Raw genomic sequence first — 16,351 nt, 5'->3', positions numbered from 1 at the left:
TCCAACATTGTTGGTGGCCATCATTTCTCCTCAGCGTGAATCAACTTTCATCAGTGATCAGCATGGAGACCCATTAGTCCCTTATCCAGCAAGACGATGACGCCTGTGTGTGGGGATGAGGTCAGGTACCCTTGCAGGTAGTCTAGCACGCAGACCACACTGATATAAACTCTTTTGAATAGTCTGGCGAGACACTTGCTTGCCTTTGACCTCCCTTAAATGTGCTTTAAGCTGTGTGCAATTTATTATCCGGTTCCGAAAGGCATTCTTTACAATGAAGATGCTGAAGATCTGGGGCACGGTCTGCACCAATTGTACAGATGAATGTGCCCTTACCGTATATTGTTCATCAGGAAGCAGTGACGCTCCGTTACAATTCTGTTTAGAAAAGTTATAGTTTAATACTCCGATTTCTCAAATCACAGATGATAGACTTGATGGGGACAAATGTTTTTCTGCCGGTATACCACAGTCATTTATTTTTAGCACCCGTAAATGTTTGTGTTTAACCAGACTGGAAACTTTGGTTACTGACCCATCCATAAGTAAAGCTGTCAAAATACATTGTTTTGTTTTTTTTCTCTCCATAATTTCTTCAGCACTTAACATTTATTTTTTCTGCTTTAATGGTAATTGGTAGTTTTTGTTCTCCTTCGATGTTACATGGCGTTTGCAATTTAGTAAAAAATGTTTTTTTTTCATTTTCACCATTTTGTTTATTTTAAAAATGTATGCGGTTTATTCAGTTTAACATCTTGATGTTGGTCAGTTGCTTTTGGTATTGGTAACATCCCTTAATTGTCTTAATAAACTATATCAGACATACCAGATACTGTATCAAACTTTTACAACTACTGATAAATCAAATGGTCTGATAAGGTTTAAAAATATAATTTTCTTAACCACTACCCTTACTCAAAAACTCCTTTTTTTTTCCATTAATGCAGCGGTGAATCATTTTCTTAAGCCATCTGTTTCCATGGCATTCATATGCAATTATACATTTCTGTTCTCTGCTGGTGACTTAAACCTCAAAATTATAGAGTACAGAAGTGAAAATGAACACACAGACGAGCACACACTTTCAGGAGAAGTAAGCAATTTAATTAAAATTGATGCAAGTGAGGTTTTCAACATCCGAACCTGCCCTCCAAACCAAATGGAACAAAATGTAGTTCTGATTATTTGAATGCGGGTGAAAAGCTTTCAACTTGCAAGCTATTTGTGAGTATGGCTTTCTGGTGCCATGTCTTGCTTTAAAGCTATGAGGAATAGTGGGATCACGCAGGGCATCCACTTATCTCAAGGAGTGCAGCCGAATTAATTGTCACTGGCTTAAAAAGCCTGACAGTCCTCTATACAGCAGCATTTGCCATGGGGTGTTTCCACTTCAGATACTTGAGACTTACCAATGGAAATTTTGATTTATATACAGAAAGTGAACATTTGAAATTGTATTTGTTCTGTGCTGAGTAGACAAAAGAGATGAAACTAGTACCAAAGAAACCTACTGTTTCAACACATTTTATTTATTATTTTTTTTTTTTTTAGCATTTAATAACTTTTTTACTTAAAACATTTCTAATAAAGATCTTTTTTGAAGACCCATTCAATAAAAGTTTCTAAGTTGGCATTCAGCTCTACCATTAGTTTTAGCAATTTGTGACAAAATGGAACTTTCACAGCCCTTATAACCTTAACCAGTTATAATACATATATAATTGCCTTATTCTGTCTGTCTGTCTGTCTGTCTGTCTGTCTGTCTGTCTGTCATGCTCCGAAATTGTGTCCTTACGGTGACACAAAGCTGATTGGCCGCTGGGCTCGCCATGGCCCCGCCCCCCCACACAGATTGGCCTCTCGCCCCGGCTCTCTGCAGGCCCCGCCCCCCTCACGCAATGCACGCTCGCTTTGGCCCAACTGACACGGAGCCCCGATTCCCAGGTGAGTACACACACACATCAGATCACACTCACTCTCACACTCACTCTCACACACACCTCACACATCACAACATCCTGGGATATCGCTTGCTTCTACACCGGCTCCGTCAGGATCCCGGCAGCGCCACACATAACCTTGCGATGCTGGGATCTTGACGGAGGCCGTGAAAGCTGGTAACCATTATACACATCGGGTAACTAAGGTCCCTTAGTTACCCGATGTGTATCATAGTTACCAGTGTACACCGGCTCACACTCACTCTCACACACACCTCACACACACATCACATCGCATCCACACATCAAGGTCCTGCAGCTGCGGAAAATACAGACACATAACAGCACACACACATAACAGCACACACATAACAGCACACACATACACACACACAAATCAGATCACACTCACCCTCACACACACATCACATTGCATCCACATACTCACAACATCCTGGGATATCGCTTGCTTCTCGGTGGCGGTACTGTGCTGTTAGCTTCCAGGACCTGCGGGAGGATCACATGGCCAGAAGCATGTGATATCCCCGGATGTTGTGAGTATAAGCGCGTATGTGCGATATCGTCAGTGTCTGTGTGTGTGAGTGGATGCGATCGGGTGTGTGTGAGTGGATGCGATCGGGTGTGTGTGAGTGGATGCGATCGGGTGTGTGTGAGTGGATGCGATCGGGTGTGTGTGAGTGGATGCGATCGGGTGTGTGTGAGTGGATGCGATCGGGTGTGTGAGTGTCGGCAGAGGAGCACGGCGTGCTGGAGGAGGCTGGGAGCAGAGAGGCTGATCATGGGGAAGGCTGGGAGGAGAGAGGCTGATGCTGGGGGAGGCTGGGAGGGGGAGGCTGGGACGAGGGAGGCTGATGCTGGTGGAGGCTGATGCTTGAGGAGGCTGATGCTGGGGGAGGCTGGAAGGAGAGAGGCTAATGCTGGTGGAGGCTAATGCTGGTGGAGGCTGATGCTTGGGGAGGCTGATGCTGGGGGAGACTGGGAGGGGAAGGCTAATGCTGAGGGAGGCTGGGAGGAAGGAGGCTGGGAGGAGAGAGGCTGATCCTGGGGAAGGCTGGGAACGGGAGGCTGATGCTGAGGGAGGCTGGAAGGAGAGAGGCTGATGCTGGGGGAGGCTGGAAGGAGAGAGGCTGATGCTGGTGGAGGCTGATGCATGGGGAGGCTGATGCTGGGGGAGACTGGGAGCGGAAGGCTGATGCTGAGGGAGGCTGGGAGGGGGAGGCTGGGAGGAAGGAGGCTGGGAGGAGAGAGGCTGATCCTGGGGAAGGCTGGGAAGGGGAGGCTGATGCTGAGGGAAGCTGGAAGGAGAGAGGCTGATGCTGGGGGAGGCTGGAAGGAGAGAGGCTGAGGCTGGGAGGAGAGAGGCTGATGCTGGGGAAGGCTGATGCTGAGGGAGGCTGGGAGGGGAAAGCTGATGCTGGGGAAGGCTGGGAGGACGGAGGCTGGGAGGAGAGAGGCTGATCCTGGGGAAGGCTGGGAGAGGGAGGCTTATGCTGGAGGAGGCTGGAAGGAGAGAGGCTGATGCTGGCGGAGGCTGATGCTGGCGGAGGCTGATGCTGGGGGAGGCTGGAAGGAGAGAGGCTGATGCTGGTGGAGGCTGATGCTTGGGGAGGCTGGGAGAGGGAGGCTGATGCTGAGGGAGGCTGGGAGGAGGGAGGCTGGGAGAGGTAGGCTGAGAGAAGAGAGGCTGATGCACACACACACACACACACACACACACACACGCACTGCACAACACACCACACACACACACACACACACACACTGGGAACCACAAACAACTGTCCTACACAGACACCCACACACACAGACAACGCTGCACACACACAACACCCAACACACAAACACCGCGGCACACACAAATATACGCACATACCGCACAACACACACATTGCACAAAACATACCTCCCCCCAAAACACACCACACACACACAAACCGCGCAACACACACACACAACGCTACAGACACACAGCGCTCCACAAACAACGCAACACACGCAACACACATACAACACCGCTCTCACCCCCCGCCACACCCAGAAAACACCCAGAACATGTACAGCGCCTACACAAACACTTGGTAACTACACACAACAACATATATATATATATATATATATATATATATATATATATATATATAACAAAAATCATAAATGAACTACACAATACGTAAATTCTAGAATACCCGATGCGTAGAATCGGGCCACCTTCTAGTAATACAAATAATGGTCATCATGTAATATTATCTAAGTTTCAGCAAAGTTTCAAGTTCTTCAATTAAAGAATAAATTTAAAGGGGTTGTTCACCATTAGGACAGCCACTTCTGATTCCGCTTGTTTCCCGCAGTTAAAATAAAAGACCCTGTACTCCTGTTCATGCGTCGTTCCAGCGCTGTTGGTAATCGCGATTTGGGTCTATTGTGACGTCATGCTAGCCCCCCGTCCAATTACTGCTGACTTCTCTCATCCCACCTACGGACCAAATGAGTTAATCAACAGGGAGTGACGTTGCAGCTGCCACTCACCTGTTGATTGCTCATTTGGTTCAAAGACGTGGTGAGAGAAGTCGGCGGTGATTGGATGTGGGGCATATGTGACGTCACAATGTCACATGAGCAGCAAACTGCGATTACTGACAGTGCTGTAACAGCGCCAGAATAATGAGTAGAGGGTTTGGGGTTTTAACTGGGGGAAACACGAGCTGCTGCAGTACCAAGCCTACAATCCCCTGCATATTGCAATACCAGCATTCTACATAACATAAGTCCTATGCACATGCTGTCCGCAAAATCTACAACAGGTATGAGAGTTTATGCTGCAAATTTTCACTGACTGTCATTCTTTTCAATACAAATGGTGAAATTACATTAAATGGACAATATTTTCGCACTGGAATCCACATTAATATCTGTACAATTTAGTCTGTCAATTCAATGCTGTTGAGTTGTGGTAAAATATCTGCTACTACAGAAATTCAGCAGGAGACACGTCTTGTGTGGGCATCCCCTTAAATAACAAATGACCTATGTACTGTAATCATACTTGCACATTCCACCTAAGCTCCTTATATTCTCTTTTATTCATGTTCTCTAATTGCTGTGACACCATTGTTTACATGCCCGGCTAGTATTCAAGCAGGAAAAATGCAACTCCCATGATCCTCTGCGGCACAGTTGTTGGTTTGAAAGTCTGCCCTCCATCTTTATTTTCAGAGAACCTCTAATCAGGTTTATGCTGCGTGGTCTGCATGGATCAGGCACTGACTGCACAATTGTACCACCTTGGCATATCAGCGTAAACGTGCTTAAAAAAGCCGACCAAGGACTGTCAGCTTTTCCTCAACCCAATCTTGTTGACAGACACTTCTACATTTAAATTGACTGAAACAGATATTCTCTCCTCCTCGCTCCAGTTGACTGACAGGTCCTGTGTGAGCATAAAGCTTGGCTGGGAACTATGTGTCTCAGCTGACAGTTTGAGCCCAGGTTCCTGGCCGGCTTCTCCTTGTTCCACTCCAGATGACGATCAGGTCTCTCCTTTTGTCCGTGCATATTTAGGGAGAGACCTATCAGTGAACTGAAGTTGGATGGAGAGGAACCTTCAAAGTATGTGTACCCTGATTAAGCATACTTGGCTACAATTTCTAAAGCCAGGGTCTGATTCATGCTCCCCATGGTTCGGGCAGGTTGAATCTGATGAAAGGTTCCCTTTAAATTATCATTCCTTACTCCTTATTTTCTGATGTCACTTTGCAGATATAAATTGAACAACTTACTCCACTTAAAAGTATAGAAGGATCTCCACCCGGACATTGGGAAAGTGTAAAATGAACCTGTCAGGTGCAATATGCACCCAAACCATGAGCAGTTCTGGATGCATGTTTCTAATCCCTGCCTAACTGTCCCTGCATCTAGTAGCATAGCTAAAGAGATCTTTAGAAAAAGTAATTGTAAAGATCTTTTATTATATGCTAATGAGGGCAAGGACTAGTTGTAAGGGCGTTAGTTCCTGCGCTCATTCTGCCCTTTTAGCATGTTAGCCTGCCCACAGGGGTGTGCTAATATGGTTTTCAATGCAGCATCATCAGCAGTGACGCACGTACCTGTGTCCGCTGTGACCGCTGATCTGAATGCCCAGCACTTCCGGTCATGCGCAGAATGAAGCTGGGTGTATGGCTTCAGAAAGGTCTAATGCGCATGATCTGACATCACAGAAATTCTGAAGAGAAGGGGAGGAATCTTGTATAATGAAGACTGGAGGCAGGCTTACTATCCGGGCAGCGCACGCCGCATAGCCCGGACGTTACAAGATATAAAAGAGGCTGTTTGTCAAGCGACCATCCAGGAGGCATACAGGTATGGCTAATTTCACCTTTATGCTACCTATATGCCCATATTAGTAATGTAAAAACCACAAAAGGGTGACAGATTCCCTTTAACCTTCGGACCAATCGTTTAACTTTTCTTAATCAATAACCTGCTGAATCAAATTTCAGTAACTCTCTCCAGACATTGGACTCGTAATTAGTAATTTTTGTCCTTGCCTTGTATGTTTTATATATTTATATATTTTTTTTTTCATTTTTACCTAACAAAAAATGTTATCACATTTTGAATGTGAAGCGTTTAATATAAAGCATATGTTGGGTCATTTGCCAAGACTGCATTTTTCCTGGACATTTTATAGGGTGTGAGATACTTTATTTTTTACTACTTAAAACATTTCTATCCGTCAGAAAGACCACTCCCTTTTATGTATGGAGTTTCCATTTTAACACGAATATAGATCTTGTTATGGAATTAAATTGTATGAAATGGTTTTATTGTAATCGATTTGTCACCAAATTTCATAATGCAAACTACATAAATGATCAAATGAATATCTAACACCTGATGAGGCTGGTGTGCTTACTTTCTCAGAATGGCTGTATGTTAGTTATCAAGTGGGCATGTTGGGAGTTCAGCTGTAGCTGGTTTTAGAATAATACGATCATTGCCATGTGAATTTTTATACATATTTTCTATTCCTTTCTCCTTAGGTGCAACAAATTGATCGAGTAGTGGAAGTTGTAGAAGAAACCATAAAGGGTGAGGCTTTGTGATAAGATCAGTTTATAAAATGTATTATTAATATCCTGAATAATTGCAAAGTTAAAGGGGTGGCCCGAAACGCAAATTAATTTTGATCCTAAATCCTTTAGTGCTATAATCTAATCTATTTTCTAATGTACTTTAATTATAGACTCCCTATCCTTCTTTCACTACACTAACGCTAAATAGATATGGATTTAGGACCACCCCTTTAGGAGTTTCTGTAGTAGTTGTTTTAGTGCCAACGACTTTAGCCAAAAACTTTAATGTCTGCATGTTTTACGTTTTTAAACTTTATTAAATAGACCAATCGGATTTACTAAGATTTGAAAATCTATCAGACCCAGCTTTCTAAAGTGTTCCCCTTCAGATATTAAAATGAGCATGTTTTAATTCCAGCAAGACAGTGAGTTACAGTATTCATGTGCTTAGTCTCTGCCCACCTCGTCTGACTGACCCGCTCTTTTAAAGGGAACCTGTCAGCAGAAATTTCCCCTAAAACCTAACAGATTCCCCCTCTGCAGCTCCTGGGCTGCATTCCAGAAAGGTCCCTGTTATTATTGTGCCCCCTTTCTGACCAAAAAAAAGAGTTTATAAAGAGGTACCTTTTTGGCTTCGGATTCTATAAATGTGACACGGGGGCGGGCAGCCTGATGGCCGTTATTCTGCCCCCTGGTCCTGTATGCCGCCCCCATCGCTGATTTCCATACTTTTGGACGCCGCCCACTGCTCCAGCCATCCCCGCGCATGCCCAGTGCCAGTCTCAAGGGACTGAGCACTGTGACTGCTGGTGACGTGTGCGCAGGCAAGTGATTATGGGCGGGACTGTGACTGTTATCAGCAAGTACCCGCCCATAATCTCGTGAGCGCGCAAACCTCTCCAGCGGTCACACTGTGCTCAGTGTAGATGCTAGACTGTATGGGCTGCTTCCAGGGATGACGTCCCTTTGTCACGTGATAGTATTTTGAACACGCGCCTATCACGTGACAAAGGGACGTCATCCCTGGAAGCAGCCCATACAGTCTAGCATCTACACTGAGCACAGTGTGACCGCTGGAGAGGTTTGCGCGCTCACGAGATTATGGGCGGGTACTTGCTGATAACAGTCACAGTCCCGCCCATAATCACTTGCCTGCGCACACGTCACCAGCAGTCACAGTGCTCAGTCCCGTGAGACTGGCACTGGGCATGCGCGGGGATGGCTGGAGCAGTGGGCGGCGTCCAAAAGTATGGAAATCAGCGATGGGGGCGGCATACAGGACCAGGGGGCAGAATAACGGCCATCAGGCTGCCCGCCCCCGTGTCACATTTATAGAATCCGAAGCCAAAAAGGTACCTCTTTATAAACTCTTTTTTTTGGTCAGAAAGGGGGCACTATAATAACAGGGACCTTTCTAGAATGCAGCCCAGGAGCTGCAGAGGGGGGAATCTGTTAGGTTTTAGGGGAAATTTCTGCTGACAGGTTCCCTTTAAGGTTACCGCCATCTGCTGCTGCGTAAAAACTCACTCTGCTTAGTAAAAGCTAAAGCTTGTCAAGATAGGTGAACAGAGATTGTTGTCAGGTCATTCTGGATCCTAGATTTTACTTTTATGCTTTGTTTCTGGCTGTTTCTAATTTTTCCTATTGAACTTGTGAACCTAAAAGGGGAAAGCAAAACATTCTTTAAAGGGCAGTCAATACAACGCAAAGACATGTCTGGGGTCCTACAGAGAGAGATGCTGGGCTTTGCTTAAGGTAATTGGTGATTAAGAAGAAGAGGCCTCCATTATTTAATGATGTAATAATACACACACACACATACACGCACACACACACACATATATATATATATATATATATATATATATATATATATATACACAGTTAGGTCCAGAAATATTTGGACAGTGACACAAGTTTTGTTATTTTAGCTGTTTACAAAAACATGTTCAGAAATACAATTATATATATAATATGGGCTGAAAGTGCACTCCCAGCTGCAATATGAGAGTTTTCACATCCAAATCGGAGAAAGGGTTTAGGAATCATAGCTCTGTAATGCATAGCCTCCTCTTTTTCAAGGGACCAAAAGTAATTGGACAAGGGAGTCTAAGGGCTGCAATTAACTCTGAAGACGTCTCCCTCGTTAACCTGTAATCAATGAAGTAGTTAAAAGGTGTGTGGTTTTGCATTTGGAAGCTGTTGCTGTGACCAGACAACATGCGGTCTAAGGAACTCTCAATTGAGGTGAAGCAGAACATCCTGAGGCTGAAAAAAAAGAAAAAAATCCATCAGAGAGATAGCAGACATGCTTGGAGTAGCAAAATCAACAGTCGGGTACATTCTGAGAAAAAAGGAATTGACTGGTGAGCTTGGGAACTCAAAAAGGCCTGGGCGTCCACAGATGACAACAGTGGTGGATAATCGTCGCATACTTTCTTTGGTGAAGAAGAACCCGTTCACAACATCAACTGAAGTCCAGAACACTCTCAGTGAAGTAGGTGTATCTGTCTCTAAGTCAACAGTAAAGAGAAAACTCCATGAAAGTAAATACAAAGGGTTCACATCTAGATGCAAACCATTCATCAATTCCAAAAATAGACAGACCAGAGTTAAATTTGCTGAAAAACACCTCATGAAGCCAGCTCAGTTCTGTAAAAGTATTCTATGGACAGATGAGACAAAGATCAACCTGTACCAGAATGATGGGAAGAAAAAAGTTTGGAGAAGAAAGGGAACGGCACATGATCCAAGGCACACCACATCCTCTGTAAAACATGGTGGAGGCAACGTGATGGCAGGGGCATGCATGGCTTTCAATGGCACTGGGTCACTTGTGTTTATTGATGACATAACAGCAGACAAGAGTAGCCGGATGAATTCTGAAGTGTACCGGGATATACTTTCAGCCCAGATTCAGCCAAATGCCGCAAAGTTGATCGGACCGCGCTTCATAGTACATATGGACAATGACCCCAAGCATACAGCCAAAGCTACCCAGGAGTTCATGAGTGCAAAAAAGTGGAACATTCTGCAATGGCCAAGTCAATCACCAGATCTTAACCCAATTGAGCATGCATTTCACTTGCTCAAATCCAGACTTAAGACGGAAATACCCACAAACAAGCAAGACCTGAAGGCTGTGGCTGTAATGGCCTGGCAAAGCATTAAGAAGGAGGAAACCCAGCGTTTGGTGATGTCCATGGGTTCCAGACTTAAGGCAGTGATTGCCTCCAAAGGATTCGCAACAAAATATTGAAAATAAAAATATTTTGTTTGGGTTTGGTTTATTTGTCCAATTACTTTTGACCTCCTAAAATGTGGAGTGTTTGTAAAGAAATGTGTACAATTCCTACAATTTCTATCAGATATTTTTGTTCAAACCTTCAAATTAAACGTTACAATCTGCACTTGAATTCTGTTGTAGAGATTTCATTTCAAATCCAATGTGGTGGCATGCAGAGCCCAACTCGCGAAAATTGTGTCACTGTCCAAATATTTCTGGACCTAACTGTATATGTGTATGCATGTGTGTGTGTATATGTGTGTGTGTATATATATATATATATATATATGTGTGTGTGTGTGTATATATATATATATATATATATATATATATATATATATATATATATATATGTATATGCACACACAGTTATTTACTTATTTTTATTTATTTTAATCAGTTTCCTGAACCAAGTTAACCTATTGTTTAAATAAAGCCACTATGGATCTGAGTTGCTATAGCTGCTATAACAATAATGCAGTTTTGACTCTAACCATGCCTGATAGAACCCATTGATTAGTATGCCAGTTCACCAGAAAGTATAATGCAGCCATGCTGTGCTATTCCTCTACTCAAATTTGACAGCTTGTGTGACAGAGCCATCAAACAGATGTGTCCAAAAAAAGATAAAAAAACACTGGTACAAAAAGGTTGCTTTGGTAGATTTCTTACTGCAAGAAGAATTTACGTATCCACCCCAAAATGGGTAGTCCACATGCTTTTTTTCCCTTTTCAATTCCTCCAATTATCTGTTAACTCCATCTGTCATCTTTTTTTTTTGTTCCCTGTAGTAATGTGCCCATCCTTGTCCCCTGTCATAATGTGTCCATCCTTGTCCCCTGTCGTATCCTTGTCCCCTGTCGTAATGTCTCCATCCTTGTCCCTTGTAGTATTGTGTCCATTTTTGTCCCCTGTAGTAATGTGCCCATCCTTGGCCCCTGTAGTAATTTGCCCATCCTTGTCCCCTGTAGTAATGTGCCCATCCTTGTCCCCTGTATTTTGATACAGACCTGGGTAGTCTCGAAAGCTTGCTATTATTACCATCTTTTCAGTTAGTCATTAAAAGGTATCAACCACTGAGGACTTCAGTTCTTTTAAACAATTTTTTTGTCCCCTGTAGTAATTTTCCCATCCTTGTCCCCTTGTAATAATGTGTCCACCCTTGTCCCCTGCAGTGAAGTGCTCATCCTTGTCCCCTGTAGTAATGTTCCCATATTGGTCTTTATCTTGTAGTAATACACCAGCCACAAATGCCCGCAGGCCGCAAGAAGACAACCCTTGCCCTGCCCTAGTTGATAAATACCTCCTTTTTTTTTTTTCTTCCTCTTTAACTTGGGTCACCCTATTGTATGCGCTTTCCCCATAGTTTATAATATTAGCTTACATGTCCACAATGAGTTTTCCATGCATTTATGACGCTATGTTAAAGACGCAGCATTTTACAGTACAAGAAAAATGGATGGGATTAATAGAAATCTCATTTCCTCCGTTTCTTTTTTACACTGCTTAAACTTGCCTGCAGTGCGGTTTTCCAGGACGCAGCATGTCAATTTATCTTGCGGTACGCTGAGTTTTCAGTGCAGAATTTCCCCATAGACTAGCATTTGATGCGGAAAATCTACAGGTAAAAAAACGCATTTTTTTTAGTGGGTTTATGCAGTGTAAATGCACCAAAAAAGCATCAAATGAAAACATATTAGGAATCAATAAAGTTGGTTGAAGCACAGGCACCATAACAAAAAGTAAGTGTTCAATGTTCCAATACACACAAACACACATATACAGATACAAAAATAAAGATGTAGCTACATAGATAGAAATATTAGATACCCTGCAGCTATATAATGTCACCATTGCTACATATTATACACTTGCAACATTTTGTGTCTTTCATGTGGCAATAAAGGGTGTTTAGCTTGGTTTAACTAAATAAATAAATAAGAAAAAAAATTGATAACCAGCAAAAGTAAAGCAGACAGTTGTAAAAACACAGGAAAACTAAGGTGCGGAGTTTGTGCAGTTCCTCGTCAAAAACTCAACAAACACTGATCGTGGGAACGAGCTCTAAATCAAACAAATGTGGACATAGTGTGTTCGCATGTTCTAACTGCTGTGGCTACATTCTTCGTACTTAAAGATTTCGATGTTTACTTGCTGATCAGTGGGTGCTCCACTGCAGGGACCTTTACAGATCAGTAGAATAGGAAATTTTTATCACCAACGTGGAACTTTTACCACAGTTACAAAAGTGGCAGGTGGAACGCCTGATAGCTGCATCATGCATTTTCTATGAAGCAGCTGGAAAAAGTCGATCATGGCTCTTCTCAGCCCCATAGAGAATGATTGGAGTGCCAGTCACATATGCGCACTGCTGCTCCAATGTAACTGTGATACAAGTTCCGTTCTGACAGTTAGTGCGGGCCCCAGCAGTTGGACCCTCACCAGTCAACGGGTTATCACCAATTCTAAGGATAGGTGATAACTTGTTTTTTTGGGCAACACCTTTAAATCTCAAAAAGAGTTGATCGAACACGCCAAAAACCGTGACCGGTGGATCACAGACAGATTTTAAAAAGAGTCCGATCTGCTCTGGAATCCGGTGCCCATATAAGTCAATGGAGACATGAATCCAGAGATTAAAAATGTTTGTGGAGGGGATAGGGAGGGTAGGAGCAAGCGCTGCATACTCACCAAGGCGGTGTCATAGCGGCACACTCCTTACGGGTCACGCTTTTCCCTTCCAGGGCTGACAATTCAATATTCACTACTTTGCCCGCCCACCGGCACGTCTAATTAGTTGAAAGTTAGACGCGCCCCCACCCTGAGTGTCAGCTGAGTGCAATCAATCACAGGCGCCAGGACGGCCGGTGGGCGGGGAAAGCAGTGTGTCCATCGCAAGTGTGACTCCGTTTTTTTTTTTTTTAATTTAAATAAATAAAAAAAAAACAAAACACCACGTGTGGTATCTCCCCACGTGCTGGTATTCTTAGCCCGCAGCCACCCGATATTGCCGCATCCTATTAGATATGACAATCCCGGTGCGATACTGGCCTTGCCCATTGGCCTGATACGGTGCCAATCGGGTTAATAAGGGGTTAATAGCATCGCTCAGCTGCTACTAAGCCCTAGGTTGTGATGGCATAGGCGTCTATCAGATACCTGCATCAGAAACCTGTAAATGAATGTAAATAATCACATGCACATAGAAAAATTCTTTATTTGGAATAAAGTACAAAACACACACCCTCCTTCACCACTTTATTAACCCCACACACAGCCCTGCAGCTCCAGCGTAATCCACACGAGGTCTCACGACGACACATCCACCTCTGCTACATCTCACAGCTAGCAGCCACGGAGAAGACTGCCAGCTCTGAGTGTAGCCTATTACTGAGCCGCGATGACTGCAGCAGATACTGTCACAGGCTGCAACCAATCACAACGAAAGGACGGCTGGTGGTCTCGTAAAGCAGTGCAAGTGTCTGCGAGTCAGTATGGTGTGCGTGCATGTACCTAGAAACACATGCACGCTCCTGTCAGAAGTGTACGCTGTGCCGGTGATGTCAGACTCGTGCGGGTCTGCGATGATATCACCCGGCACAGCCTGCCACTGTCTGAACATGAGGGTGCATGTACCTAGAAACACATGCACGCTCCTGTTAGAAGTCTGCGGCTGTGCTGGTGATGTCAGACTCGTGGGAGTCCCTCGCAGTGTGACTGCGGCCTTAGAAAAACTGCATGCATCATTTTTTTTTTTAATTTAAATAAATAATTTTTTAAAAAAAACAGACGTGTGGTCCCCGCCAATTTTCTTCCCCAGCCATGATAACGCCGGCTGGGGGCTGGTATATCCCAGACCGCAGCTACCCAGTATTGCTGCATCTATTAGATGTGACGATGACAATCCCAGTACGATTCCAGCCCTTCCCGATGCCCTGGTATGGTGGCAATTGGGGTAATAAGGGGTTAACAGCAGCACACAGCTGCTACTAAGCCCTAGGTTAGTGTGATGGCACAGGCGTCTATCAGATACCTGCATCACGCAAACCTGTCAGTGAATGTAAATAAGCACACACACAGAGAAAAATCCTTTATTTGGAATACTGTAAAGTACAAAACACACACCCTCCTTCACCACTTTATTAAGCCCAAAGACCCTGCAGCTCCGGCATAATCCACACAAAGTCCCACAATTGTCGGCTCCGGGTCACTCTTTTTCTTTCCGGAGCCAACAATTCAATATTCACTACTTTGCCCGCCCACTGTCGCATGTGATTGGTTGCACTCAACTGACACTCAGGGTGGGGGCGTGTCTAACTGCAACCAATTTGACGCGCAGGTGGGCGGGCAAAGTAGTGAAAATTTTATTGTCGGCTCCGGAAGGTCAAAGTGTGACCCGGAAGGAGTGTGCCGCCATGACACCGCCTCGGTGAGTATGCCACGCTCGCTCCTACCCCCCCTATCCCCTCCACAAACGTTATTAATCTCCGGATTCTGGTCCCCATTGACTTATATGGGCACCGGATTCCGGAGTGGATTGGACTCTCTTTAAAATCTGGCTGTGATCCGCCGGTCCCGGTTTTTGGCGGGTTCATTCAACTCTAGTCTTTATTATTAAGGGAAAAATAAATCCAAACCTACAGGGCCTTGTGTGAAAAAGTGATTGCCCCTTAAGTCTAATAACTGGTTGAGCCACCCTTAGCAGCTACAACTGCAATTGAGCATTTGCGATAACTGGCGATCAGTCTTTTACAGCGCTCTTGAGGAATTTTGGCCCACTCGTCTTTGAACAATTGTTGTAATTCAGGCACATTGGAGGGTTTGTGAGCATGAACCGTTTTTTTACGGTTGTACCACAACATTTCAATCAGATTAAGGACACAATTTTAACTAGGCCACTCCAAAGTCTTTTGTTTTTCTTCATCCATTCAGAGGTGGACTTGCTGGTGTGTTTTGGATGATTGCCCTACTGCATAACCCAAGTGCACTTCAGCTTTAGGTCACTAACAGATGGCTGGACATTCTCCTTCAGGATTTTTTGGTAGACAGCAGAATTCATGGTTCCATTTACCACAGCAAGTCTTACAGGTCCTGATGCAGCAAAACAGCCCCAGATCATCACACTACCACCACCATATTTTGGTATGATGTTCCTTTTCTGAAATGCTGTGTTATTTTTACGCCACATATAACGGGACATACACCTTCCAAAAAGTTTAACTTTTGGCTCGTCAGTCCACAGAGTTTATTCTACCAAAAGTCTTGAAAATCATCAAGATGTTTTCTGGCAAAACTGAGACAAACTTTTATTCTTTTTGCTTAGCAGGGGTTTTCGTCTTTGAACTCTGCCATGCAGGCCATTTTTCCCAGTCTTTTTATTATGGTAGAGTCATGAACACTGACCTTAATTAGTGGGCAGCTCGGATGTTTAGGCTTTGAAATCCAAGTTTGTGAAGTTTTAAAAATCATCAGCTTTTTGACTGACAGTTGCACCTCTGCTGATAATATCCGGATGGGTTATGCACATTGATTCCCGCCCCCCGCCGCATGTTCCTCCCTCTCTCTGGCTCTATGCAAATTTTTCTATTCAGTAACATGGCGTCGGAGTTGGCACCTGTGCATAGCGCTAATCTCCGGCGCCATGTTTCTGAAGCCCGCATTACCTAGTCTTGTGCCTGAGAGGGCGGCGCATGCGTCCTCCCTTCTTCAGATCTCGTTGTGACCGCGGGAGCGCATGCGGTCACAACAGGACTGGAGAACAGCTGATCTAACCGATTAGCTGCAGCAGACGTCTGCTATGATATCGTCTGCTGCAGCTAAGATCAGCTGTTCTCCAGTCCATGGTACTGAATATAAAAATTTGCATACAGCCAGAGAGGGGGAGGAACAGGTTGCGGGGGTGGGTGGGAATCCATGTGCATAACCCGCCCGGATATTATCAGCAGAGGTGCAACTGTCAGTCAAAAAGATGATGAATTTATAAACTTCACAAACTTGGATTTCACAGCCTAAACATCCGAGCTGCCCACTAA

At 44.2% G+C, this 16,351-nt stretch overlaps 1 protein-coding gene across 2 annotated transcripts in view; it reads left to right on the top strand.

Moving 5' to 3' along the window:
- The window catches only part of CDKAL1 (CDKAL1 threonylcarbamoyladenosine tRNA methylthiotransferase), a 1,035,666-nt gene that overhangs the window by 240,788 nt on the left and 778,527 nt on the right, over window positions 1–16,351 (top strand). For both annotated transcript variants that reach the window (XM_075314700.1, XM_075314699.1), the window contains exon 7: window positions 7,001–7,049. In XM_075314700.1, the coding sequence (XP_075170815.1) occupies window positions 7,001–7,049 (49 nt within the window). The remainder of the gene's footprint in view (window positions 1–7,000; window positions 7,050–16,351) is intronic.

This window comes from Anomaloglossus baeobatrachus, chromosome 6 (assembly GCF_048569485.1).
Source record: "Anomaloglossus baeobatrachus isolate aAnoBae1 chromosome 6, aAnoBae1.hap1, whole genome shotgun sequence".
NCBI classification, from domain to species: Eukaryota; Metazoa; Chordata; class Amphibia; order Anura; family Aromobatidae; genus Anomaloglossus; species Anomaloglossus baeobatrachus.
This window is presented reverse-complemented; position numbering and strand designations above follow the sequence as displayed.